Here is a 21,396-nt window from a genome sequence, read left to right on the forward strand (position 1 = left end):
CATTATTTTGGAAACAAAGCTGAACTCACTCAGGTTTCTCAACCTGACGTTCTTCATCAGGGTGTGGTGAGCTCTGCAGAGCACATGCCTCACTTTGAGAAGGAACTGCTTTTGCCAGATTTTACCCACTTCATTTTGGTCTGTTCTCCTCAAGAGAGTTTCCATGTGAAAGTGAGCATGTCTTTGGCAGAATACGTGTTCTACTTAGCTTGAATCTTAAGATGGCCCATCAAACTCGTTAACCCACACCTCAATTTATCGGGCAAAGAGCCCAAATGAGCTGTTGGTGTATTTGCAAGCAGCTGTCAGCCAGGGCCGGATTTCCATGTTATCTGTGAAACACTGGACAATCCTGGAAAATCCTGTCGCCTGGAAACCATGTCTCTGTACCATGCCAGCTCTGGGAAATTTTTGTGCTCTTTTTGAAAGCAAGTGGCAATCTCTGCAAGTGTTTGCTGATCACGTGAGCTGGCGTTGAAACACCAGTGTGCATGTGCTTGTATACAGCCCAGATAAATCAGAAACTATTAAAACTAGCTTCTTATGAATAAAACTGTATCTACAGAGTGAAAGCTATTGACCGAAAATTATTTCAAAGGAAGGCTATACAAATGAAGAAAACCACATTAGTCATGAATAATAAATGAGATAATAAATGAATAAAACGAGGAAAAATATCAAAGACATGATCAGATGTGTATTATTTTCTGAGTTTCTATCTTCGTTGCATCTGGATCATTTTTAAAACAGCTGCATTCTCTGAATACTTTTTCCATGGGGAGTCAATACTGGACTTTTTTTTCTTTGTTTTTGGTTTTTTTGTTGTTGTTTCTGAGGGGTTTTTTTGTGTGAGTTTATATCATTTGGAGTGGAATACAAAATTTTTGGTCCCTTCTGTTCAGCACTCTTCTTGGTAACTCCGTTCTTTTTCCCCTAGCATTACTTCTTTAGAATTCATTGGCAGTTAATATGGATTTCTCATTTAATAACAGAGTATCATCTCATAACATGCGAGCCATTTCTATGTGAGTAGGAACCAGCATTTAGTTTGCCACTACTTAGGAGACAACCATGGAAACAGAGAATGACCTATTTCGGTTCACACTAAGACAATGTCGTTGCAAAAATTTCTTGGTGATTAATAGCAAGTTCCATACCAATGAGAAAGGATTAGGACTCTAGGACAATTACCCCACAATAATGATTTTAAATGACAACAGTAAGGAAAAGAATATTTATGTATAAGCCATCTGTCCGTAAAACACAGTATATATTAAGAGAAAGCACTGTCTTGATCATAGCTTAGTGCTCAAGTGATAGCTCAGTTTGTCTTGGTGGACTTTAACTCCTTTGAAGCAGAAACCTATTAATTCCCCAGCACTGACTTCCCTCACAAACTTATACAGACAAAGCCTGCATCCAAGGCTTTATGTCCTTCTGCAAACCTCTTACCGAGGTTAGCAATTCCACTTAGAAGCTCTTCCAGCTTAAACTTAAGGGGAGGAGCAGTTACACCTGGAAGACGTGTATCAGATTCATCTCATCGTAAGCCCAGGCATGTACAAGCTTGACTTAGAAGCTGGCTTCTGCAAATCTTGTCTTAATAAGGGCTGCTCCCTGATACCTACTTAGCACTTGGGGAGGCAGAAGTGGCAGAGGGCGTAGAGCCATCATCAAAGGGAGCACCAAGGGAGTGAATTAGCTATTAAAAACAAAGTGCACACGGTGCCTCAGAATTAAAGGTTTGCTCACGAGACAAGCAGGGAGTACCCCTATCTCACATTATCTGCAGAAGCAGTTGCATACATTGAGAACATTTTGGGATTAAAGCTCAGTCCTATACAGTTTAACGCAATAACGTTTTCCCTCCTATTCTCTTCCTTTTTATTTTAAATTAAAGCAGGATTACTTACACTTGGATGTGTACATGGGGGGGTTGGGAGGGTCAGGTAAATAAACAGGTAAGGTATTGATTAATCAGTACATACACATAAGCTCAGTTAATCAGAGTAGAAAGATATACCTGCACCCAAACTACCACTGAGTTAAAGGTGGGTTAAAATGTTTTGTGTGAATTAAACAGAATCAATGTTCATGATAACACAGGCTGTGAACTAGAGCTTTCAATAAAAACAGCAGAGTGGAACCTCTTCAAAAAGCTCTTTTTAATTTTATATTCCCAGGGCCATTTGAGGCTGAAAAACACTGCATTTACATCTCATTTCCATATACACCAAGTATTGTTCTCACTCTTTAGCTGCAGTTTCATGATGTGAGCAAACTTTGTTCTGAAACCTTGCTGAAAGCTGCCTTTTGCACTAGGGACTTTCTCTCTGATTGAGAACAGCTGTGAATCTGCATCTAATTTTCTGTTAGAAATAAAATTTTACCATTTGCAAAAGAAAAACCCCTACATATAAGCAGAAATGGTACTTTGTGCTCATAAAATATAACAAAAGCTGTATTTACTCTTCCTGTGAATGACATAGCTTTTACAATGCGTCCTGAAAGTCTTCATCACTTGCTGCTTGTGGCTGATGGGATTGTTAGTTAGTGAACTGCACGGAGACTTCCTACATTTGGGTCCCGATTTGGGCACAGTGTGCATATACAACGTGATAGGTGACATTAGACAGAATCAGTTGCAGGTTGGTACTTCGGCAGGACTGTGTATGATCTGAAGTGTTATTTAGTACCGTTAGAAGGAAAACAGAAACCTCTGGGATATAGGCTACCACCATCACTCCACAACCTACCTGGAGTTCCCAGGAATTTTTGACCAGTGAGAAATTTTGTAATGGTACTTAACAAAGTAGAAGCATGGCATTACAATATTCACTGACTCAGTGTGTTCAACGTTGCTCAGAACTATGCAAGATGTCAGTGAGAAGTGATATGGAAATATGGAAAAGCAGTGGTTTAAGAGTTTTGGGGATTTTTCTGCATAATTCCTTTCCTGATTAAGTAACCTGACTGTTTAATCCTAAAGTGGAATTCAATTTCGTTTTGCAGCCCTTATCACCATTCAGACTATGGAGAGGTTATTACAGCCTTGTTCTACCTTACATCAGTAAGCTAGAGGAAGAGATGAGGTGAAGAGAAACGAGCATTTAGCCACAAGTTTCCACAGATTTCCAGCAGAAAATGTGTGTGTGTGTACGAGTGGTATCCTCTCAAAGACTTAAGATCCTGACAAAGCAAAGCGTTGAGGATTTCCGCAAAGTCCTCAACACCAGCAGTTCACGTCTCCTGATGGGAAGATGAGAACCCTTCACACAATTGCTATTTTTCCACCCAATTTAACTGTAATTATTAAAGGAAGGTTGGATAATAAACAGTGGGATGCCATTGCACTTGCTCCCTGTAGAGTTAATTGCTGAAGAGCATAACCATTATTTAGAGAAGAGTCTGATTAAATGAATCTGCCATGAAACCTATAAAAGGACAAACCCTAAAATTACAAGGGAAATCATGTTAGCGATTGCAGATGAGGAATGAAAACTGACATGGTAATTATATGCTCTGGGCTTGATTCCCTTCTCTTATACTTCTTTGGTATCAAGTGTCTCCTACACTGAGGAAAAAATCAAATTTGTTCTCTCTTTCTTGCACCAGAGTTCCTTAAATACACCGTTGTTGAGGTATTTTCGTTACTATATACATTTAATTGAGCCTGTATTTTCTAGCATTCTAAGTTCGCAATAATGATTGAATATTCTAGGTTATTAACTAACTCATCTTGTAATCTCGTTTCTCACTGGTTAGTCCCAGGTAATGTTACACTTTGAGGAGAGTGATGACTTAGGAAATTACGTGTTTCTTTATGCACTGTCATTAAACCTACCAGCAATCACAGTATATAAATATAACTGTTTCATGCTACAATGCAGCAGGAACAGCAACAAGCTTTTGTTTTCAGTTCACCCTGCATCAAAGGAGTCGAGGATTGCCCTGTAATCCAGGCATGCACAGAGCATGGAGCTGTGCTTCACCCTGGGCTCTCCTAGGGCTTTCCCTGGACTGGTCAGAAACCTCCCCAGCCTTTGTTTTCCAGCTGCAAGGACACTTTTCCAAATGTACTTGAATTTTACCAAATTCTGAAAGCTTTTAGGTGCAGAAACTTGACTTCAGGGAAAGTCTGCAATAGAGACTGTGACTTGAGCTTCAGAAGCACAGTTACATGTTTGCTTGATTTCCATTCCTACGTACAGACACTCTCTGCCAAGAGCTGCTTGGGACAGTCTGTTTCTCTTCCCAAGCCCTGCTGAGAGGGGCTGTCTCCTCCCTCTGGAAACATCCCCATGTCACTCCGCTCAGGGCACTTGCTTCAGCTTGAGGCAAGCGTGGGCTTCCCTGTGCCTGGGATTAGGTGCTGGCGGTCAGACGTGATGGGAACCTAGGGGAAGGCAAAACGGTTTTATGTAGGCAGCCAATTTTACGTAGGCAGCGTCGCAGTGGGGAAACCTGGTGTCTGGTCTGTTCTGTGCCCCAGGTGAGATGAGCCACTGGTCTGCTGGAGAAGTTACTTTTCCAGAGGGAGAGCTGTGGGACCAGCAGTGCTAGGCCAATGGTAGGTGTAGAACCAACAGTGGTCCTTTGCTGCTCAGAAACTGATCCCAATCACATCGTGTACCTCACTGTTGTATCATTAGTCAGGAATCCTTAGCAAGTGATCTCCATTTTGTTATTCCTCCAGAAAAACAAATGGTGCTTCATTGCGGCAAAAGATCCTTTGGACCCAAGTGCCTAATATAGGCAAAGCAGGGAATAAAATCTACTCATCGGTGGGGTTCTTGTGAGACAAAAGCAGAGTATTTTTTTCCACAAGAGGATACTACCTTTTGCAGCACTCCCTTCTTTCACTTATCCTGTAGAAATACTCATCTGCTGCCATATCTGAAGTAATTCTTGTTCATTATAATCACACTATACTAGCCATCCTATCTTGTAGGATTGAATTAATATTCATAGAAAAAAAAACCTGAAATGAGATAGGTACCCATAAGTACCCCTTATTTGCCTGGAAGACAAGATGCAGGAAGATGTCCTTTCCAGATGGCAAAATCATTCATCTCTCTGTTAAGCTCCACAGCCACCAAACCCTCCACACATCCCAGGAAAAGGCTGTAATAGAATACTTTGATGTGAAAATACCTGAAGATCTGGATTCCACTCGTCACGTGGAAATGCCTTTTCCTGAATTTTTTTCCCCAAGGTCTCTGTTTGCACCATACAAATGAGCTGATCAACCTAAATCTAGAGCTTTAAGCTTGCAGTTATTTTGACGCATGTGGAAGAGCTGCAGGGCCAGGTGAAACATAAGAAGGGACAAGCATAGCCACGAGTTTTTCATCCTATTGTGCATCATATTGGTACTCATAAAATCAAATCAATTATTTTCCCCCAACCAAAGCCACGCGTGTTTAAACATCTTCAAAGCTCGCAGTGGAATAAATTACACACTAAAATAGTGTCTCAGGTCTGCGAGATTCATCTTGTTCAAGACAGGTTATATAGCCAAAAATCAAGAAAAACAAAGGAGTGCTGTGCCAGCTTCACAAAGGGGTTTGATCTTTGCATTTTGCTTGCAAGCTCAGCCATGTCGCAGACACTTTCCACGCTGTGCTCATTAGCTATCATGAAAGTCTTTGTCTTTGTAAAGGTTCAGGCATGTTGTAAGCTTGAGACCCTATTTTGTTCCAAGTGCTAGAATATTTCAGAGGTACAGTTTGCATCTCTCAGTCCCTCATTCGAAACTCCATGCACTTCCAGTAAGTCCTAATGCACTAGATTTTTTTTCCTAGGTACTTCTATTTATTTGAGTTAAATATTCTTGAAAAGCAAAGGACTTCTGATAAAGTCTTGATGAGTCTCATGTGGTTAAAGTAGAAGATCTGAACTCTTGGAGAAGGTAACAGAATGTAAAACCCCTCACATTCCACTTTCCACAGAGTTCATAAACTCTGCAAAAGACCAGAGGTGTACAGATGCTTTCACAGAAGATAACTGCACTGGTGAAGTTACTCTACTGGCTTTCTGAGAAGAAAAAAAAAATAGAATTGCACAGGCCTCTTGTCTTCCCTGTGAGTTTTTAATTCTGCCAGTTTAAGGAACTCTTCAGGGGCTCCAAACGCCACTGGTGCAAGCAGTGAAACATTCAATCTTCTTCCCTTCCAATCTGACTGATCTCAGTGATGTTGGGGTGTTGTCTTCTGTCTGTGTGTGTACGTGTGTTAAGCCAAACAGCAGAGATTCAAGGGGAATTACAAACATTGCAGGTGGAGAATTCAGTTTGAATTTGCACTTCGTATTGAACAACTTGCAGGAACATAACAATTATATCTAATTATGACAGGGTGAAGATGTCTGTGGCGGATTAAGATAGCCTTGCTGTACAAGTCACATTGAAAATATTTGCTGGCAGCTGCCGGGGTACACATACATATCACACATGCCAGTGAAAGCATCCCCAAAGGAAGAACAAATTTCAGAACCCTCCCAGCCTGTGGCAGATCAGGCAAGGAAGCTGAGTGACTCCCAAAGGAAATGAGATGGGAACTGGGGAATAGAGGCGGGGTAAGATGGAGTTCGTCTCAGGAATGGTGTAAAGCACTTCTGTCCTTTCTGTTTAGATCACGTCTTTTGTCTCTGTCCTTGGGAAGGCATGTAATTACACTTTTTTAATCCCACACTGTGTTTAGTCTGGCACAACACAAAGTTAAACTTCCCACAGAACACAATGCTGAATGCTTGCTTTCTATGACCTTTTTAGGGGACTGGATAAACATAACCCCAGAATTATTAAAGCTCTATGTTTCAGCACTGAGGCAGGTAGAATCAGGCTCAACACCTGGATGCTCACAAGGGAGATGCCGTTTCACGGCCTGGTCTTATGGGTGGACTCCAAGACCTGCACCCTGTGTGAGGAAATACAGGAGCCCCAGAAGAAAAATCCCAACCCCACACCCACTGAGCAATGACATCATGATAGGAAAACTGGACAGGATTGGATCTGAACACATCCCACATCTGGAGAGAAGGTGTCTGAAGGAAGGGGCTGGAAAGGATCAGTACAGTGGCAGGAGTTTGCATCCTTAATGGTCAGGTCTACAGCCCTCTGATGGGTCAGGGTTAACCCACCCCTGCAGTGTCTGAGATCTGTGTTGTAATGGCATAATCCTCCAGAGGCAGAAACCTGGCAGCATAATCCACTGTCACGTGGCCTAGGCACACATTTATTACGTGCAGGCTTTACATATTCTCCCATTGGCTAAACTACTCGATTGTCTGAGACAATCTTCCTTTTTCACCTGGGTATTTTGTCCAGGAGGATTTTGAGGATTTGTTTAGGTTTTCTGGGTGTTGATTAAGTTTGAAGAGGTCAAATGACAGACACGTGCCCATTGAGAGCATAATGCAGTCGTGTTGCACATGAACACGGTTTCTAATGCTTTCAAAAGCATCAGCTGCCTCTAATGCATGAGCTGGAGAATATCCTGCACCTGTGACCTAAATCCAACATTTCTGTGTTAGGAGTGCCATACGGATTGTGGATGTGGTTTATGGTAGCCCCAAACATTGCAGCATAGTCCATGTAGAGGATGACATCCCCAGTTTGTCTGTCGATGCCGTCCAGTGGGAAACTGTGCTTACAACTGCAGAATTTTAGCATGTAAGAGTGAGGCAGGATAAGGAAGGAAGTGAAATGCCAAACAATCTCATAGGACCTGGAAGCAAGGTGCAACTCCTCTTATATTATCAAAAGAAGTGAGGTGAATCTTCTCAGTACTTTCTTTCCAGTTAAAAATGGCATTCATGACGCAGGTAGGGCCTGACCTGGAGATCACGAGGAGGACTCATTGTTCATGGAAAATCAGGAATGAGAAGCCCTTTGCTAAGAATTATGGTGTCTCTCCTGCTCTCCAGTGCCAGGTATCGGAGGCCAGTTTGCTGGCTTGACCTATGACCAGCCACACAGGTGATGCAGAAGCTCTGAGAAGAGCACACAGCATGGTGCTTACTGCAGCTGGTCTTGTCCTGGAGCCCTGTGCTCAGACAGGCCTGCTACAATTATCTTGCGACAGCTGAATTTTGTCCACAGAAGGTAGAGTTTGACTGTATATGCTAAACTTAGAGGAACAATTCTGAAAAGCTGTGATAAATGATCTCTGAGATTGTTTCTGCAAGCATTTTTACACTCATTTTCAAGAAGAGCTGCTGAGATTCGGAGCCTTAGAGAAAATATTCTTCCTTTTAACTTGAATCAGCATAAACTGTAAGAACATTTCAACTTTCCTCCTCCAATTCCTTTCCTCCTCCTTTCCTTTCCTTTCCTCCAATAGTAGATATACAGGAAAAAAATTAAAAAGGAGATAGGGCACATCTAGAGTGATCCTTCTCTTGGCCTATTCTCCCCAACTCCTGGTTTACATCTCTTCAAGCCGAAGTTACACCTGGGTCAACGTGTTTAGTAGCGTAGTTAACCAAAACTCAGTACAAACAACAAATCCTTTCATCTTTTAAAGCTTTCTTTTGTAATCACAAGGAGACTCTTTCACATGATCCACCTACCGGAGCAGTTTCAGGGCAGCATTCTGCAGCCTGACACTCCCTGGGAATATCTTCCTACCATCTTGCATTTGTACCTCCCCGTTTCTTGCTGGCACTCAGGACTGGCTTATCACACTAATGGCAGGATCACCCACACAACTTGCTGTTTGGACATTTGATCATCAGTAACTGGACATTTGATGACCGGTTTTAGAAAGCAGTGACTAGCGAGAAGAGGTTACTAACTTCTTCTAAGAGAAGGAGAAAACCTTAAACGCTGTAGTATTTTCTGCACTGGTACTTTATAATGTGTGGGTTTTCTGTAATATGCAAATCACCATCTAAAGCAACAAGGTTTCTTTCTGCAGAGAGGTGAGGGCATTTTTCTAAGTCAAAAGCCTTAATGCATTTCAGTGACAGTCCCTATTGCCCATAATTTCATATGCAAATGCCAGATATTAGGCAATACAATTAGGAGAGCTGAGGGAAGATGAGCTCAGATATGACCCAGGCTGCTCCCCACCACCCTTGCAGGCACTTACCGTAACCCATGAGGGACTCACAGTTCCATTCCCCACCCTCACCACGCCTGCTGCAGCTCTCCCATAACGACGCTTGTTGCACGTAGGGCAAGGTCTGCGACTCCAGCCAGCCCCTGCCCGCCAGAGCAATGATACCAAAGATAACGCCTATGCCCAGGAGCAGGGGTAGGATCCATCGGCACCGTGTGTAGTCGAGGCCGTACTTCACCATCTTCCAGGGCAGGAGGAGGCTGGTGGGACAAGGATGGCTGTCTCTGCTACGGACTCAGTGATGTGAAGCAATGGGTGCTGTGGCAAAGCTCCTGGAAAGTGAGCGCCGGTACCTATGAGCGCGTGTGCAGATGTTTGAGAAAAGCTTTTTAATTAGGAGAGACTCCTCAGGGAGGGATGGAGGGAGGGAGCTCCGCCTAGATTCAGATGAGTAAGAGTTGCAGCTGAGCAATAACCAGTTGAGCTGGGGAGAAGCTTCTGCGCTGGGTTTATCTGTGGAATCCTCTCTGCCTTGCTGACTAGGTAACAAACTGGGTGCTGTTTACCTTCAGCATTTAACTCTTTCCTTCCTGCCACTCCTCAACAGCAGGAGCATCTCACAGCTGTGTTTTTACACCTTTCTATCTCCTAAGGGATTTGCACTATGGCAGGTGGAAACAGGAGACAAGCCAGGGAACAATTTGCGTTAGAGGGTGGTTGTTTCTGAAACTTGCCACCTGAAGGCTGAAAGATGCCTTTCTTGGACTCTATTTAAAAATAAAACTTTTACAATTCAAAAAATTCCCCTAGCTGCTATAAAGGAAACACAAGAAAGACCATGTGACTGCCCTCCCTTCTCCTTTTGGGACATAGTTGCTGGGGAAAAACAACATTTATCATTAAAAATATGGTATGGTCTGGATACAGCCTTGGTGGGAGAACACGAAGTGAGCTTTGATTGGATCGTGCCTTGCGAACACTCCCTGAGCATGTACGTGCACTGCCTGGGACCTGTCAGAGCCTGTCTGCAATGTGCCGTGAGGGTAATGCAGAGCTGAGCCATCACCTCGCCGTGCCCCAGGAGGCCACCCAGCCGAGTGCGGGGCAGTTTTCTGTCTGTCATCTCAGAAGTGATATAGCCATATTCATAACACTCTCTTTTTGAACCAGCCAATAGAATTAGTATTTTGAATTACCCAGGATTTTGGTAGGGCCCAGATGTGTTCACATCTGGAAGCAGCTGCACCCCTTGCAGATTAAATCTGGTTTCTGTGAAACATGGTTAAGCAAAGAGGATGCAAAGTATCCTTTGCTCCCATGGTGGATTTTGTCAGGCAGGGATGCATCCTAGTACCAACCTCGTTTACCTCATTTAGTGAATATTGCAGCTTTCATGGTGAAATATGACATCCACTCTGAACTGCAAACTCCACAGCATTTCGCTGAATTAATATTCATAAATTAGTAATGGTCTAAATAAAAGAAATTAATAATTTATGTTGAATTGATACACCATACAGGGGAGTGCCTGAAGAGGTATTGAGCTTGTTCAGACCCAGACTGGAACACCCACAGCAATGAGCTGCGGCACCATGAAGAGGTAGTAACTCTGTCACGGAAGTAATTTGAACCAGTTAATGTGACACCGTGCCTTATCTCTAATCAGAGATAGCTTACGTGTGGCTGCTTTCCCCCTCCTTCTCTTGCCAGTGCAATTCTGGCTAGCTGAAGCATCCTGCCAGCAGCTCCCCCATAGTATGGACGTGACCCACTACCGCTGTGGTTGTGAGAGGTCCACTGGGGTGTTCAACAAGTCTCTGTGAGAGCGGGAGACCTTTTTACAGATTTCACCTTTGAATTTGAATGTCACTTAAAGCAAAAGCCACCTATGAAGACACCTCAACTGCTGTTTTGGGATGGGAATAAGGGACAATTCCAAGTATTTTTTTGTAAAGGACACTTCAGAGAACTATCATTTCCTTAGGACATTACATATCTTCCCTTGTAGTCCACGTTTGTACTATCCACAAATTCAATTATCATTAACCTAAATATCATGTTTAAAATGTCACATGCCAGTTCCATATACTGCAATATATCAGGTTTTATGTCTGATGTATTTTTTTTTTATAGTTACATTAAAACAAATATGTTTCGAGCTCACCCTTAGTGCAATATGCTGGAACCTGAAGCCTGTTAAGGTCTGTTTACACATGTTCTTTCTGTTGCCACGGCTGAGACAGAAAAGGGCACTGTAATTTCCAAAAGAGTGAGAGAATGTGGATTTGGATACGAAATGTGTTTTGAAATATTACTTCAGAAGTACTCATGCACATGGCAGTAGAGAGTGGCTCTCACTCAGTCCCTGTCTACATCCAGTCTCCTGTCAAGTTTCAATCCTTCAAGAATAGTTACAGCTTTCTGAAAACTCAGCCTTTTTTGTTTTCCTCAGAGAAAATAGCCAAATCAAGGCAAAGCAGTTTTGCAGCTCAAATCGAATATGAAGTCAAGCACTGTCAGGTATATGAGAGTCAGTGTTTGTTGAAGAATAAAATCCTCTTCCCTGCTTTTTGAATGCTCAGTCACGTTTCAGGTAGGCACTTATGACTGAAGGATTTGTCATCAGTTTTTGTCATAACTCACCCTTGGATGAATGCATATTGTCACAATCGTTTGCGAGATGATACTACAGAACCTCTTTATCACACTGTGAAAGAAAGATGAGTAGTGTTCAGTCACCGCGGGAGTTTCTGCGTCTTGCCCGTCTTTGTCATCCTGAAGTAACTTTAAACTACAAGCAATCTTCACATTCAGTACAGGGTAATTTGTGGTATCTGGAACAGCAGAGAGGGAGATGTATTCAAGGGCGACAAAATGAAGTATCTTGTGTAATTCTAATAATCCTATGGCAAACAGGGGGAAATGATTGGAATAAGGAGCCTGTGATTTGAAGTACGACTTACCCTCGGCGTGCTTTGTCTTTTGCAGTGCGCAACCTGGGCATGCACGAAAAGAAAATGCTTGTTCTCCTTTTCCAGTACCTATGGATAGCCCCTCCTGGTTAAAAAACAGCATCACCCGTTGAAAATGCAGATATTATTATCAATGTTAAAACTGTTAGACTGTAGTACACTTTCTGCATATGAAAATATTCCTAATGAATCATTGCTGCTATTGGAAGCAACCAAGGAGGCAGCAGGATATTGATAAAACAAACAGTTCTATGGCACCAGAGCTAAAAATAAAAATATGCTCATTTCAGTCAAGACACAAATGGTTTTCTTAGTGGAAGAAGAAGCTAACAAATGACTGGCAGCACATTTTCATCCATCTTTAGTCTGCGGATCAGGTCAGCTGAGCTATATAAATGAGTGGATTGACACGGGCTGACCAGTTGCGGTGCACGTTTGTGACTTTTGCAGCCTGTGCATTTTCATTCTCCAATATTCACACCGCTTATAAAAAAGAAGTCTCCAGAGTTTGGTTTTTAAAAGCTTTGCTAAGATTATTTTATGATCTGTTCTCTTGTGTGCTATCTTACATCTAACAAGTCACGCTGAGCAATTCAGAAACATTTTCTGCATGAGCGACCATAAATCTTGTGACTACTATTATTGTCTTTATTAATCCATTTACAACCACAGGTCCTTTTTTAATGCCAATTTGCGATTTCCCTTTGGAGGGGGCTGCACCTTGCCTCGTAACTGGAGTATTGCCCTGCAGTCATTGCTATAACCACAGCCTATACAGTGACACAACTCGGCCAAATCCTGCTGGGGCTAAATCATACCTTGTGGTCACCCTCTGTACCCTGCATCACCCGGGCACCAAGGCAATCGCGTTCTCAGTGTGACTGGTGTTTCATCCACAGTAAGCACACGCAGAAAGTCCCTTTTAGACACCAAAAGTGTTCACGCGCTAATCCAAGCTGCAGTTTCTTTACGTTAATTAGAAGACTGGAAATGCATTTTGAATGGGACCTGACTTGACTTCATCACAAAATAATAACAACCTCCTAAAAAAATGAACCCAGTTGACATCCTGAAGTTTCCCACGCACCGGACCTTTCTGACGGACTTTCCTGTGGTGGCTGGACGCTGACACTCACCTGTGACACTTGTGGTAGCCTAGGAGTGGCAGGCCCTTGGTCCTGCTGCCATGCCTCTGGAAAGCCTCCCCCTAGCTGCCCTGTGCAGCACAGGAAAGCTCTGCTGAGGTTTGAGACCCACTCTGTGCACTGGCCGCTGAGCTTGGGGTCAAATTTCCGTGGGGGTTTATTAAGAGTTTTAGCAAGAGCTGTGCAGGACCGGCTTGCTGTCGCATCTCCACAGCCTGCCCCACACGCAGCAGTTGCTGACTCTGGTCAGTAAAGCACGCCTGCCTTGACGAGACATCATCATCATCACCATGGCTTGGCTTCGTGAACGAAGATTTGGGAAGAGTTTCCCCCACGCTTACTGCAAGCACGCTGATGGCTGAAAAGGCCAATTCGCTACAGGGCTTTGCAAATGTGAGTGCACCCTTCGGGTCCGTGCGGTGGGTTTTTTAGGTGAGGGGCAGCGTGCACAGAACTGGCTCCACCCTTTACACCTGAGGTTCATCTGCCAGGGCCTAGCGAGCTTGGACGGTGACAGCGAAGTCCTCGGGTCGTAGGTTTGGTTAAAGTGTCCTTCTCTGAGATGATGGATGCCTTACAAGGCTACACGAACTCCATCTGCCCGGGTTTGGAGTCGGAGTTGTCCTTCTCCTAGGATGGTGCCCGAAGGCTAGTGAGCCCATCCTGCCCGTGGACACACTTTGTCTGACCCTTCAGCTGAGACCTGTCTGGCCTGGGAGACCCCACCGGAGGCACATGCCACCACCAGCACAGCTCTCAACCTCACAAGGGCACGCAAGCTCTTTCCCCACGGAAAGGGGGTGCCCGTGAAAGAGTGACGAGACATACACTTAGGCTTGAAGGGCACTTTCTTCCTTTCCTTACCAAGTCTACACGTGCAAAACCCGAAGATTATCACAAGAGCCAGTTTTAGCAGCCGAGTCACAAACATGAGGCTGCATCCAGGACTGTTATTTATGTGAGCAATTCAAGACTGTATTAGGAAAACACAAATCAGGAAAACACAAAAGCCTCTGTGTGCGGATTTCATTTTTAGCTGGTTTGTGCTAAAGAATGTGGTTTCTTCAGGGTAGGCTCTACACTGGAACAAGGTTTAATCCCCAGTCAGTTCTTACAGATGCTCTGTAGAAGTCTGATGAGTTTTGTCAGCACCCTCTCCCAGGCATATGGCTGAAATCACGGGTGTCCTGTGAACCCACTGTGCAGATAACAGCTGAGATGGGCTTCTGGATGTTTGTAACCAGTGTGGGGTCTGTCCCTTCCTCAGGCAGCTGTCAGGAGCACGAGGTCTCTGGTGGGCACACAAGAAGCATGTTGCCTACAGAGTTTTTATGAAATAGTGTGTAAGCAGTTGGAGGGGTACAGCGCAGCCCTCTTCTACGTATGGGATAATTGTACCTAAACTCCTCGCTTTGGGCCCCACAACCTCTCTGTGGCATAGCTAGGCTGGCTAAATAGTTGTCCTGTTCTAGTGGATCGTAACAGTAACTCTTCGTAAAGCACATGGCTCAGCTGCCTTAGGAGAGGAACAAAATCAGCCTCACACCGGTAATTCCCAGGTGCCACATCTTTGCTAACTTCACATTTCTCTGTCAAAGAAATGGCTTTCATCTACTGCGCCTTTCGGGTCCGTTGGGAACAGCACCAGCTACTTCTTTCAGTGCTTTGAGATTTACAGTTTAGACATGCATGGCAGGCATATTTTTAAGAGCTTCAGCTACGAATTTTCACTTTCGAGATTCTCCAGCCAAAAGTAGGGTTTCAATGAAACCAAAATGTTATCTGGAAAATACCTCTTCACTTTTAAACATTTGACATAGAATCGATTTGAGAAGGGGGCTGAACACTATCAACACATTCAACTTGTCCTGCTATCTTGATCAAAATGCCAGTTATGATCTTCTTGAGTTTTATTTTGCAAGTTGTTTTGTCTATCCATCGCAAATCAGAACAGAAATTAATTTTCAAGTATCACAATTCATCTAAATTCCTTTCTCATTATAAGTTCTGCTTAGTTTTTGTCCTGTGGGATTGCTAACTGTTGTGGCCACACATCAGCTCCTGCCTCAATGGCATGCCTCCACGTGTATTCAAGACCATGAGAGGCAACCAACGTACCCTAATGTGTGATCATTTCCCAGGGCAGCACATGGGAGGACAGGAGTTACCTGGCTTTTAGGCTCACAGTTTAGTGTGAGTGCTCACTCCAAACTTTCTGGGGCCCTCTCAAACTCAGTGAACACTGATTTCTGATGTGCCCCTTGACTCTCAGCAATATTTAATACTCATAAAATATTCTGTGTTCACAAAGATCTCCGTGGAAAATAACATGTGTTGCCCACATTCCCAGTTAATGATTAACAGAAAGTAGGAATCATACCAATCCCTCTAGTAACAATTATCCAATCCTGCAAAGAACCCATGAGAAATATGATTCATGGGAACATTTATATTTATTATAGTATACAATGCATATTGCTTATCATACATTATTATTTATTTACATTGTTCATAGTTAGAGTAGTTATAAAGCTCTAGATATGTGTGCATGCTTTCTGCTACAGTTTTTATTATAAATTCAGCCTTATTAAATTTAGGTAATCAAAAACCATAATAAAAAGCCCTTTGGGATTATTCTGACAACTCCCAAGTAATTTCAATACAATTTTGTAGAGGCAGAATTTAAGGGCATTGGATTTTTGCCTGGAATTTCTGGATGTTGAGCTCCATAGCTGGAGCAGCTTGGCTCACACCTTTGGGCACCAGGAAATCCTCCCCCCAAAACGCTGCTTATTGTACCAGCACAGACCCGTGCCATGGATGCATCGGATGTATCTTATAAATACACCACACGTGCACAGCAAAATCGACTCATTCTTGGTCAGGGGGATCAATCTACACGTAAGTGTTGCTGCATGGTTGCAGCAGTTCAGACATCCCAGGCACTCTCTCAGCTGTTGTGCATCTCCTAAAGCATTTTGGTTTCTATTAATGTATGTGCTTGGTTTACTGTTAATTCACAAGTACTTGATGATCTCAGCAATTCTTTTGTGTCTGTGTGTAACCTTTCCTTTTAGCACATGGGTGGTTTTGTTTCTACAGTGCTTTTCACTGTAACACATAGTATACCCCCCGCCCCCCAATTACCTTGAATAACGTTACTACACTGTCTTGATTTATGTATTTATTCTAGGTCCCAAAGGCCTTAGATGCAGGATGTAAAGGTCGGGTGAACACTTCTTAAGAATTCTACCTTGTCAAGGGATTGTCTAATAAAATTAGTCACTCGTTACAGCAACTAAAAATACAAAATCCCAGTGGGGTGTGGCAGCTGTTGCCCACAGCCAGGAGATTTAAGCATTAGTCATCTCATTCAGGTCAATCAGCCCTACCTAGCACCCAGTCATGCACATTTTTGATTGTCTGTGACTCCCCCTGAGACAAAAGCCAAGCAAACTCAAGATTCTCCTGCACTACTCTCTCTTCTTCAGGTTTACTGGAATTATTCAGCAGATTTTAGTGAGCACAGATTTAGGCTGCAGCTGAATAAAGACTGGTAGGTAAACAAGAATAAAATGTACTTCATGTAAAAAAGAAAAATCCTCCAATTACCTTCAAAGCATTTAGAAAAATCTAAATGGAACAAAAATATTTTCCATAAGAGTAATTAAAGGAGAGGGGAAAAAATAATTAAAAAACCCAAAAGAAACTGATGCAAGCCGCCAGAACCTAGAGTGGTAAGTGTGTTTTAAAACTATGACATTTAAGAAAGGGGACAGCTAAGGGGAAAAAAAAAAAACCAACAAAAAAAAAAAACACGCCAGGAGAGTGAGAACCTGTCTTTCCAGAAATCAGAAGCCACAGTCTGGTTTGAGACAGCAGTAGCTGTCAGATCCACCCTCTGTAAAAACAGAGGGAAAAAGAATTGCTCAAGATACAGAACGCCACTAGCACAGAACTACACACAGACCATACATAATCTGAGGTTAGAAACGGGAAAGATTCTAATCGTGGAAGAAGTGGAGGCTTCCACTGAACACAGCAGGTCATCTTTTTCTCACTGTTTAGTTTTTGATCAGTACAGGAAAGGCACTTGGCACAGTTTTGATTAAAAAAACCAAAAAAATCAGGCTTCCTACATCTGAGACCTCCTGCAGACTGTTACATATTTAAAGCATTTAAAGCTCCCCCTGAAGTTATGATGCATTTAGGAGGTTTTGGCTTGGCAAAGAGCTTTCTATGCCTGGCACTTCCAATGAAAGTGCACAGACACATTTTGCAGTGTATACTCAAGCTTCTTTGACTGGAAAATGAAGCTGTTGCCTCCTGAACATGAGGTCTTTAACTTCATTTTATTAACCAGACACTTCGTGGATACCAAAATTCACATTAAGAGAAGGAAAGAATGGATATTTGCTTGAGTTCATAAAATGAATCTGTGAATCACAAACACCACCGAGTTTCTACAGCCATCAGTTAAAAGTTTTAATTAAGTCACCACATTGGAAAGGAGTGCCACATACATTAGTATCACTTGAGAGTAATTAATGACTATTTGCAATAGCTTTCTCCCTAACATCTGAATTGTGTAACATACTGGTTATGCTTCTACCCCTCCCAGTATACTCAGAGCCAAGTTTATTTTACATTTGTGCTTTTTTGACAAGTTATGACAATGCTTATAAAAAAACATACAAAAGACTTAAGTTATGCTAAGTCCTATTACTATACCATCCTCCCTCTCATTAGGAAGGGTGTCCATTTTCTTACACCTTTTCATCTTCTCAGCTTTAGCCGTGCAGCAATTTTTCCAGACTTGTGATTCTCTGCTGTGTTTTGAATTCACTAGAAAGTAGGTACGATCATTACTCATGATACAGGTAAGTCTCCACCCTAGCCTACACACCATTCCCCACCGCCCAGTACTGTACAGAAAAGGAGGGAAAAAAGACATTTGTCACAGGATTCTCTCTTCAGCAAGAATCGTAAATACAGTTGATTGTACATGCCACAACTGAGCCAACACAGTTCTGAATTGTGCAGATGTTCACGCTCTATAAAGTGATAAAATACAGGCCTGGAAGGGCCCTTCAGAAATCACTTGGCCTCTCCAAAACATGATCACATGAAATACACAGAACTACCAAATTAGAAAAGATGTTACAAAACAGAAAGCTATACAATATATAACACAAGAAATACTGGGCACTGAAAAAGCTTAGTTCTAAACTACTTTATCTTTACAGTATGCTGGTTAATGCTTTATAAGTTCTATTTTGTCTATGCGCATGAACACATACACCCACACACTCACCTCTCCTAAGAACTGGGTTCACAACAGTATGCATGATGAGCAGCTGGGTAACACACAGCATTTGCCTTCCACCCTACCTGTACCTCCCTCAGATATCTGTCTCTGCTAGAGCTACTTCCCCCAGAGGTGGAAGAGAAGCTCTAAAAATGAGCATATTCCTTCTCCCCCAGCTGAAGAAAGCTCTGGCAAAGATTATAGACCATAATTAAATCTACTGTAAACTGCCGCAGCTCCATGACCAAAAGACACAGCTCTGCCTTGCTGGAATACTTGGAATCGCTGGCTCCAGGAGCACAAGCCAGAATACTCCCCAAGACAGGTTTCTGTATGAGGTTTGCATATGTAAATTGCTCACAGAACTGCTTTTCCATTTTTACCTGTTACCTCTAGTGACTCACAAAGCATCCAAGTTTACCAAACTCTGGAGTATCTGCAGGCACTTTAGGAACTTTTGGAGGTTTTCAACACCTTATGGTAAGGGTTCCCTCCAAAGCACAGCCAGTAATTAAAATACTGCAGTTATAAAAAGGCAGACATAAAGAACAGTGTGTGTTCCTATGCAAAGGTATTTTCTAAATCAGCACCCTCAAATACCTTGTAATAATTATGTAGTTTAACATCTGGAAGTTTATTGATTCTCTCTGTGACAATATACCTTAAATTATATGTGGCTCCATCACAAGTCCTGCAGTGGCCACAAAACACGCCAATAAGCCTTACATTAGCCACTGTTACACACATCAGTCCCATGCTTTAGAGGAGATCTCTGTCCAACAGCACCAATCACTGGAAAATAAGTTTTAATTTTCTTTTCCCCTTAATTCAAATAGCTAATAGTCAACAATAGTCCAGTAACAGGAATGAGAACAGATTCTCAGGCAGCAGGTGACTGCAATAGTCTCAGGAAAGTTCCTTCCTTGGGACTGACTTTAATGGAAGAAAAAGCACTCTCTGGAAGGCTGGTTTTTTTCTAGTTCCATTTAAGGCAATTTTGTCAGAGGTGAAAACAAACTAACTTGCATGTCCTCCTAATAGGTTGTTTAAAATCTCGCCTCTTCTTTCCTACAGTTAAAACACTACATCTTTATTCATAAGCAAATGTTTAAATAAAATAGGGATGACTCAGTTGAGAGGGGAAGGAGCAAGTAAGCCACCCAGAATTGACATGGGAATATGTAAATAACACTTTAGGTAAAAGCTATTTGCTTAAAAATGCCAATGTTTTTACTAATTTATTGCTAGGGCTAGTAAGAAATACTCTGGTGAAATAAAGTGGGTTTTCAGTCTCTTATAATTGCACCAAATTTACATCAGAGGTGCTCCTCTTATTTTGAAGGTTGATTGTATTCGGATTTAATCTTTCAGTTTAAGTATGATGATCTCTCTGGGGAGGAGTAGTAACAGGTAGGCTTGATGTTTCCCAGGACTTCATCCTCCCAGTTGGGGAGGCAGCAGAAGAAGAAAGCACAACCTATCACAACAACAGTGCTGGCCCAACCAAAGCCATAGGCCCAGCTGAACATATTATCTCCTGTCAGTGGAATGTCTTCTGCGAATTTCACTGGGTAGATGACCAAACCTATGATCTGGAAAGCAGCTAGAGAGAGAAAGAAAAGCAAGAGTAAATGACAATGAACATAATACATTTCTCAAAAAGTACCTAAAAAGGATATGCAGTTAAGATGTGTAAGGATTAGCTTCAGTGCTACAACCAAATCTGCATTCTTACAGAGGTATGTGACTTCTGGCCAAGGCAGATCCCCACACCTACCTGACTGGGATAGCTATGGCTGACATCGCCAGATTGCTAAGGCACATCCCTGCATGCTGTGACCGGACCTGTCCTACAGCCAGGCACCATAATCCCTGCAGAGCCAGTTACTCCCACTTGTACCACACCCCTGTCACTCCTCTTCCTCTTGGGAAGGCGGGAAGTACCTGAGGCTCCCAGCTCCTATGTCTTAGCACATGACATGCAGGATCAAAGGTGTTGGTTGCCCCACACACTGTTTCTGGGAAAGTGCTAACTGACAAAGGCCACTGGAGCTTCCTTAACCATTATCTTCCCCAAGTGTAAATCAACCTTCCCTTGTTCTCCATGAAAATGAGTCATAAACCAGACAAAGACTGCTTATTTCATAAGGAAGGCTCCATCCAGCATGTTTTACCGCTGATGCCTGTTTTACATCTAAAATACCCTTGTCTTTGTATCCAGCCTTACCAACAACAAAGAGCAAGCCTCCAATTCCTCGCACAAAGTTGAAACGGAGTATCTCAACCGAGAACGCGATGACTGCGAGGGCAAAACAGATGACCAGGATCACAAAGCCAACAAGGTACGTAGCAGCTGCTGCTCTCCCCCATCCTTAAAGAAAAAACAAGAAACATGTTACACACGGCAGTGCACTGAACTGTAGGTCATTGCACATCTCTGGTTTCCTTTGATCACTTTTTGTTGAAATCCTTTGCTGCAAAAGCATACTCTGTCAGAGCAATACTGGATGCATTTAAAGTGCACAGTAGAGAGGCACCATCCTCGGCAGAGCAGCAAAGGACTCCCTGCCTACTAAGTTGTCCTGCTGACGAGGGAAGTGCAGCATGGTAACAGAGATAACATCTCCAAACTCTCTAGCTGTAAGAGGCCCACAGACATCTGAGCAGATAGAGCACACAACCACAGAGAATGTACTTTATCATTACCATTCCTGTTTGAAATACAAGTTTAAAAAACCACTTCCATGCACAGGGGAGTATGAGAGCAGACAAGAGGGTTCCACCACAGGAGATAACTGCTGGGAAATAATAGTGCTGTTGGCATACAGCTTCTTGCCTGTTTGTTTATGACAAGAATAATGCACGTGAAGCAAAGTTAGCATGGTCAAAAAGAAATAGATTCGGAAGAG

At 42.7% G+C, this 21,396-nt stretch overlaps 2 protein-coding genes across 2 annotated transcripts in view; both read right to left on the reverse strand.

Annotated features, from left to right (window-relative positions):
* Positions 1 to 9,416, reverse strand: part of LOC104489403 (p53 apoptosis effector related to PMP-22-like) — a 14,796-nt gene extending 5,380 nt beyond the window's left edge. The window contains exon 1 of the mRNA XM_010131561.1: positions 9,093 to 9,416. Within this exon, the coding sequence (XP_010129863.1) occupies positions 9,093 to 9,303 (211 nt within the window). The 5' untranslated portion in view covers positions 9,304 to 9,416. The remainder of the gene's footprint in view (positions 1 to 9,092) is intronic.
* A 10,281-nt stretch (positions 9,417 to 19,697) lies between these two features.
* Positions 19,698 to 20,858, reverse strand: LOC104489404 (p53 apoptosis effector related to PMP-22-like; the record flags this gene model as incomplete). Its single annotated transcript, XM_010131562.1, has 2 exons — positions 19,698 to 20,090; positions 20,715 to 20,858. Coding segments are annotated over 2 exons (380 nt in total), but the record flags the coding sequence as incomplete, so codon positions are not given.
* Positions 20,859 to 21,396: the final 538 nt, after the last annotated feature.

The sequence above is a fragment of the Buceros rhinoceros genome, unplaced genomic scaffold (assembly GCF_000710305.1).
Source record: "Buceros rhinoceros silvestris isolate BGI_N320 unplaced genomic scaffold, ASM71030v1 scaffold16982, whole genome shotgun sequence".
Lineage (NCBI taxonomy): Eukaryota > Metazoa > Chordata > Aves > Bucerotiformes > Bucerotidae > Buceros > Buceros rhinoceros.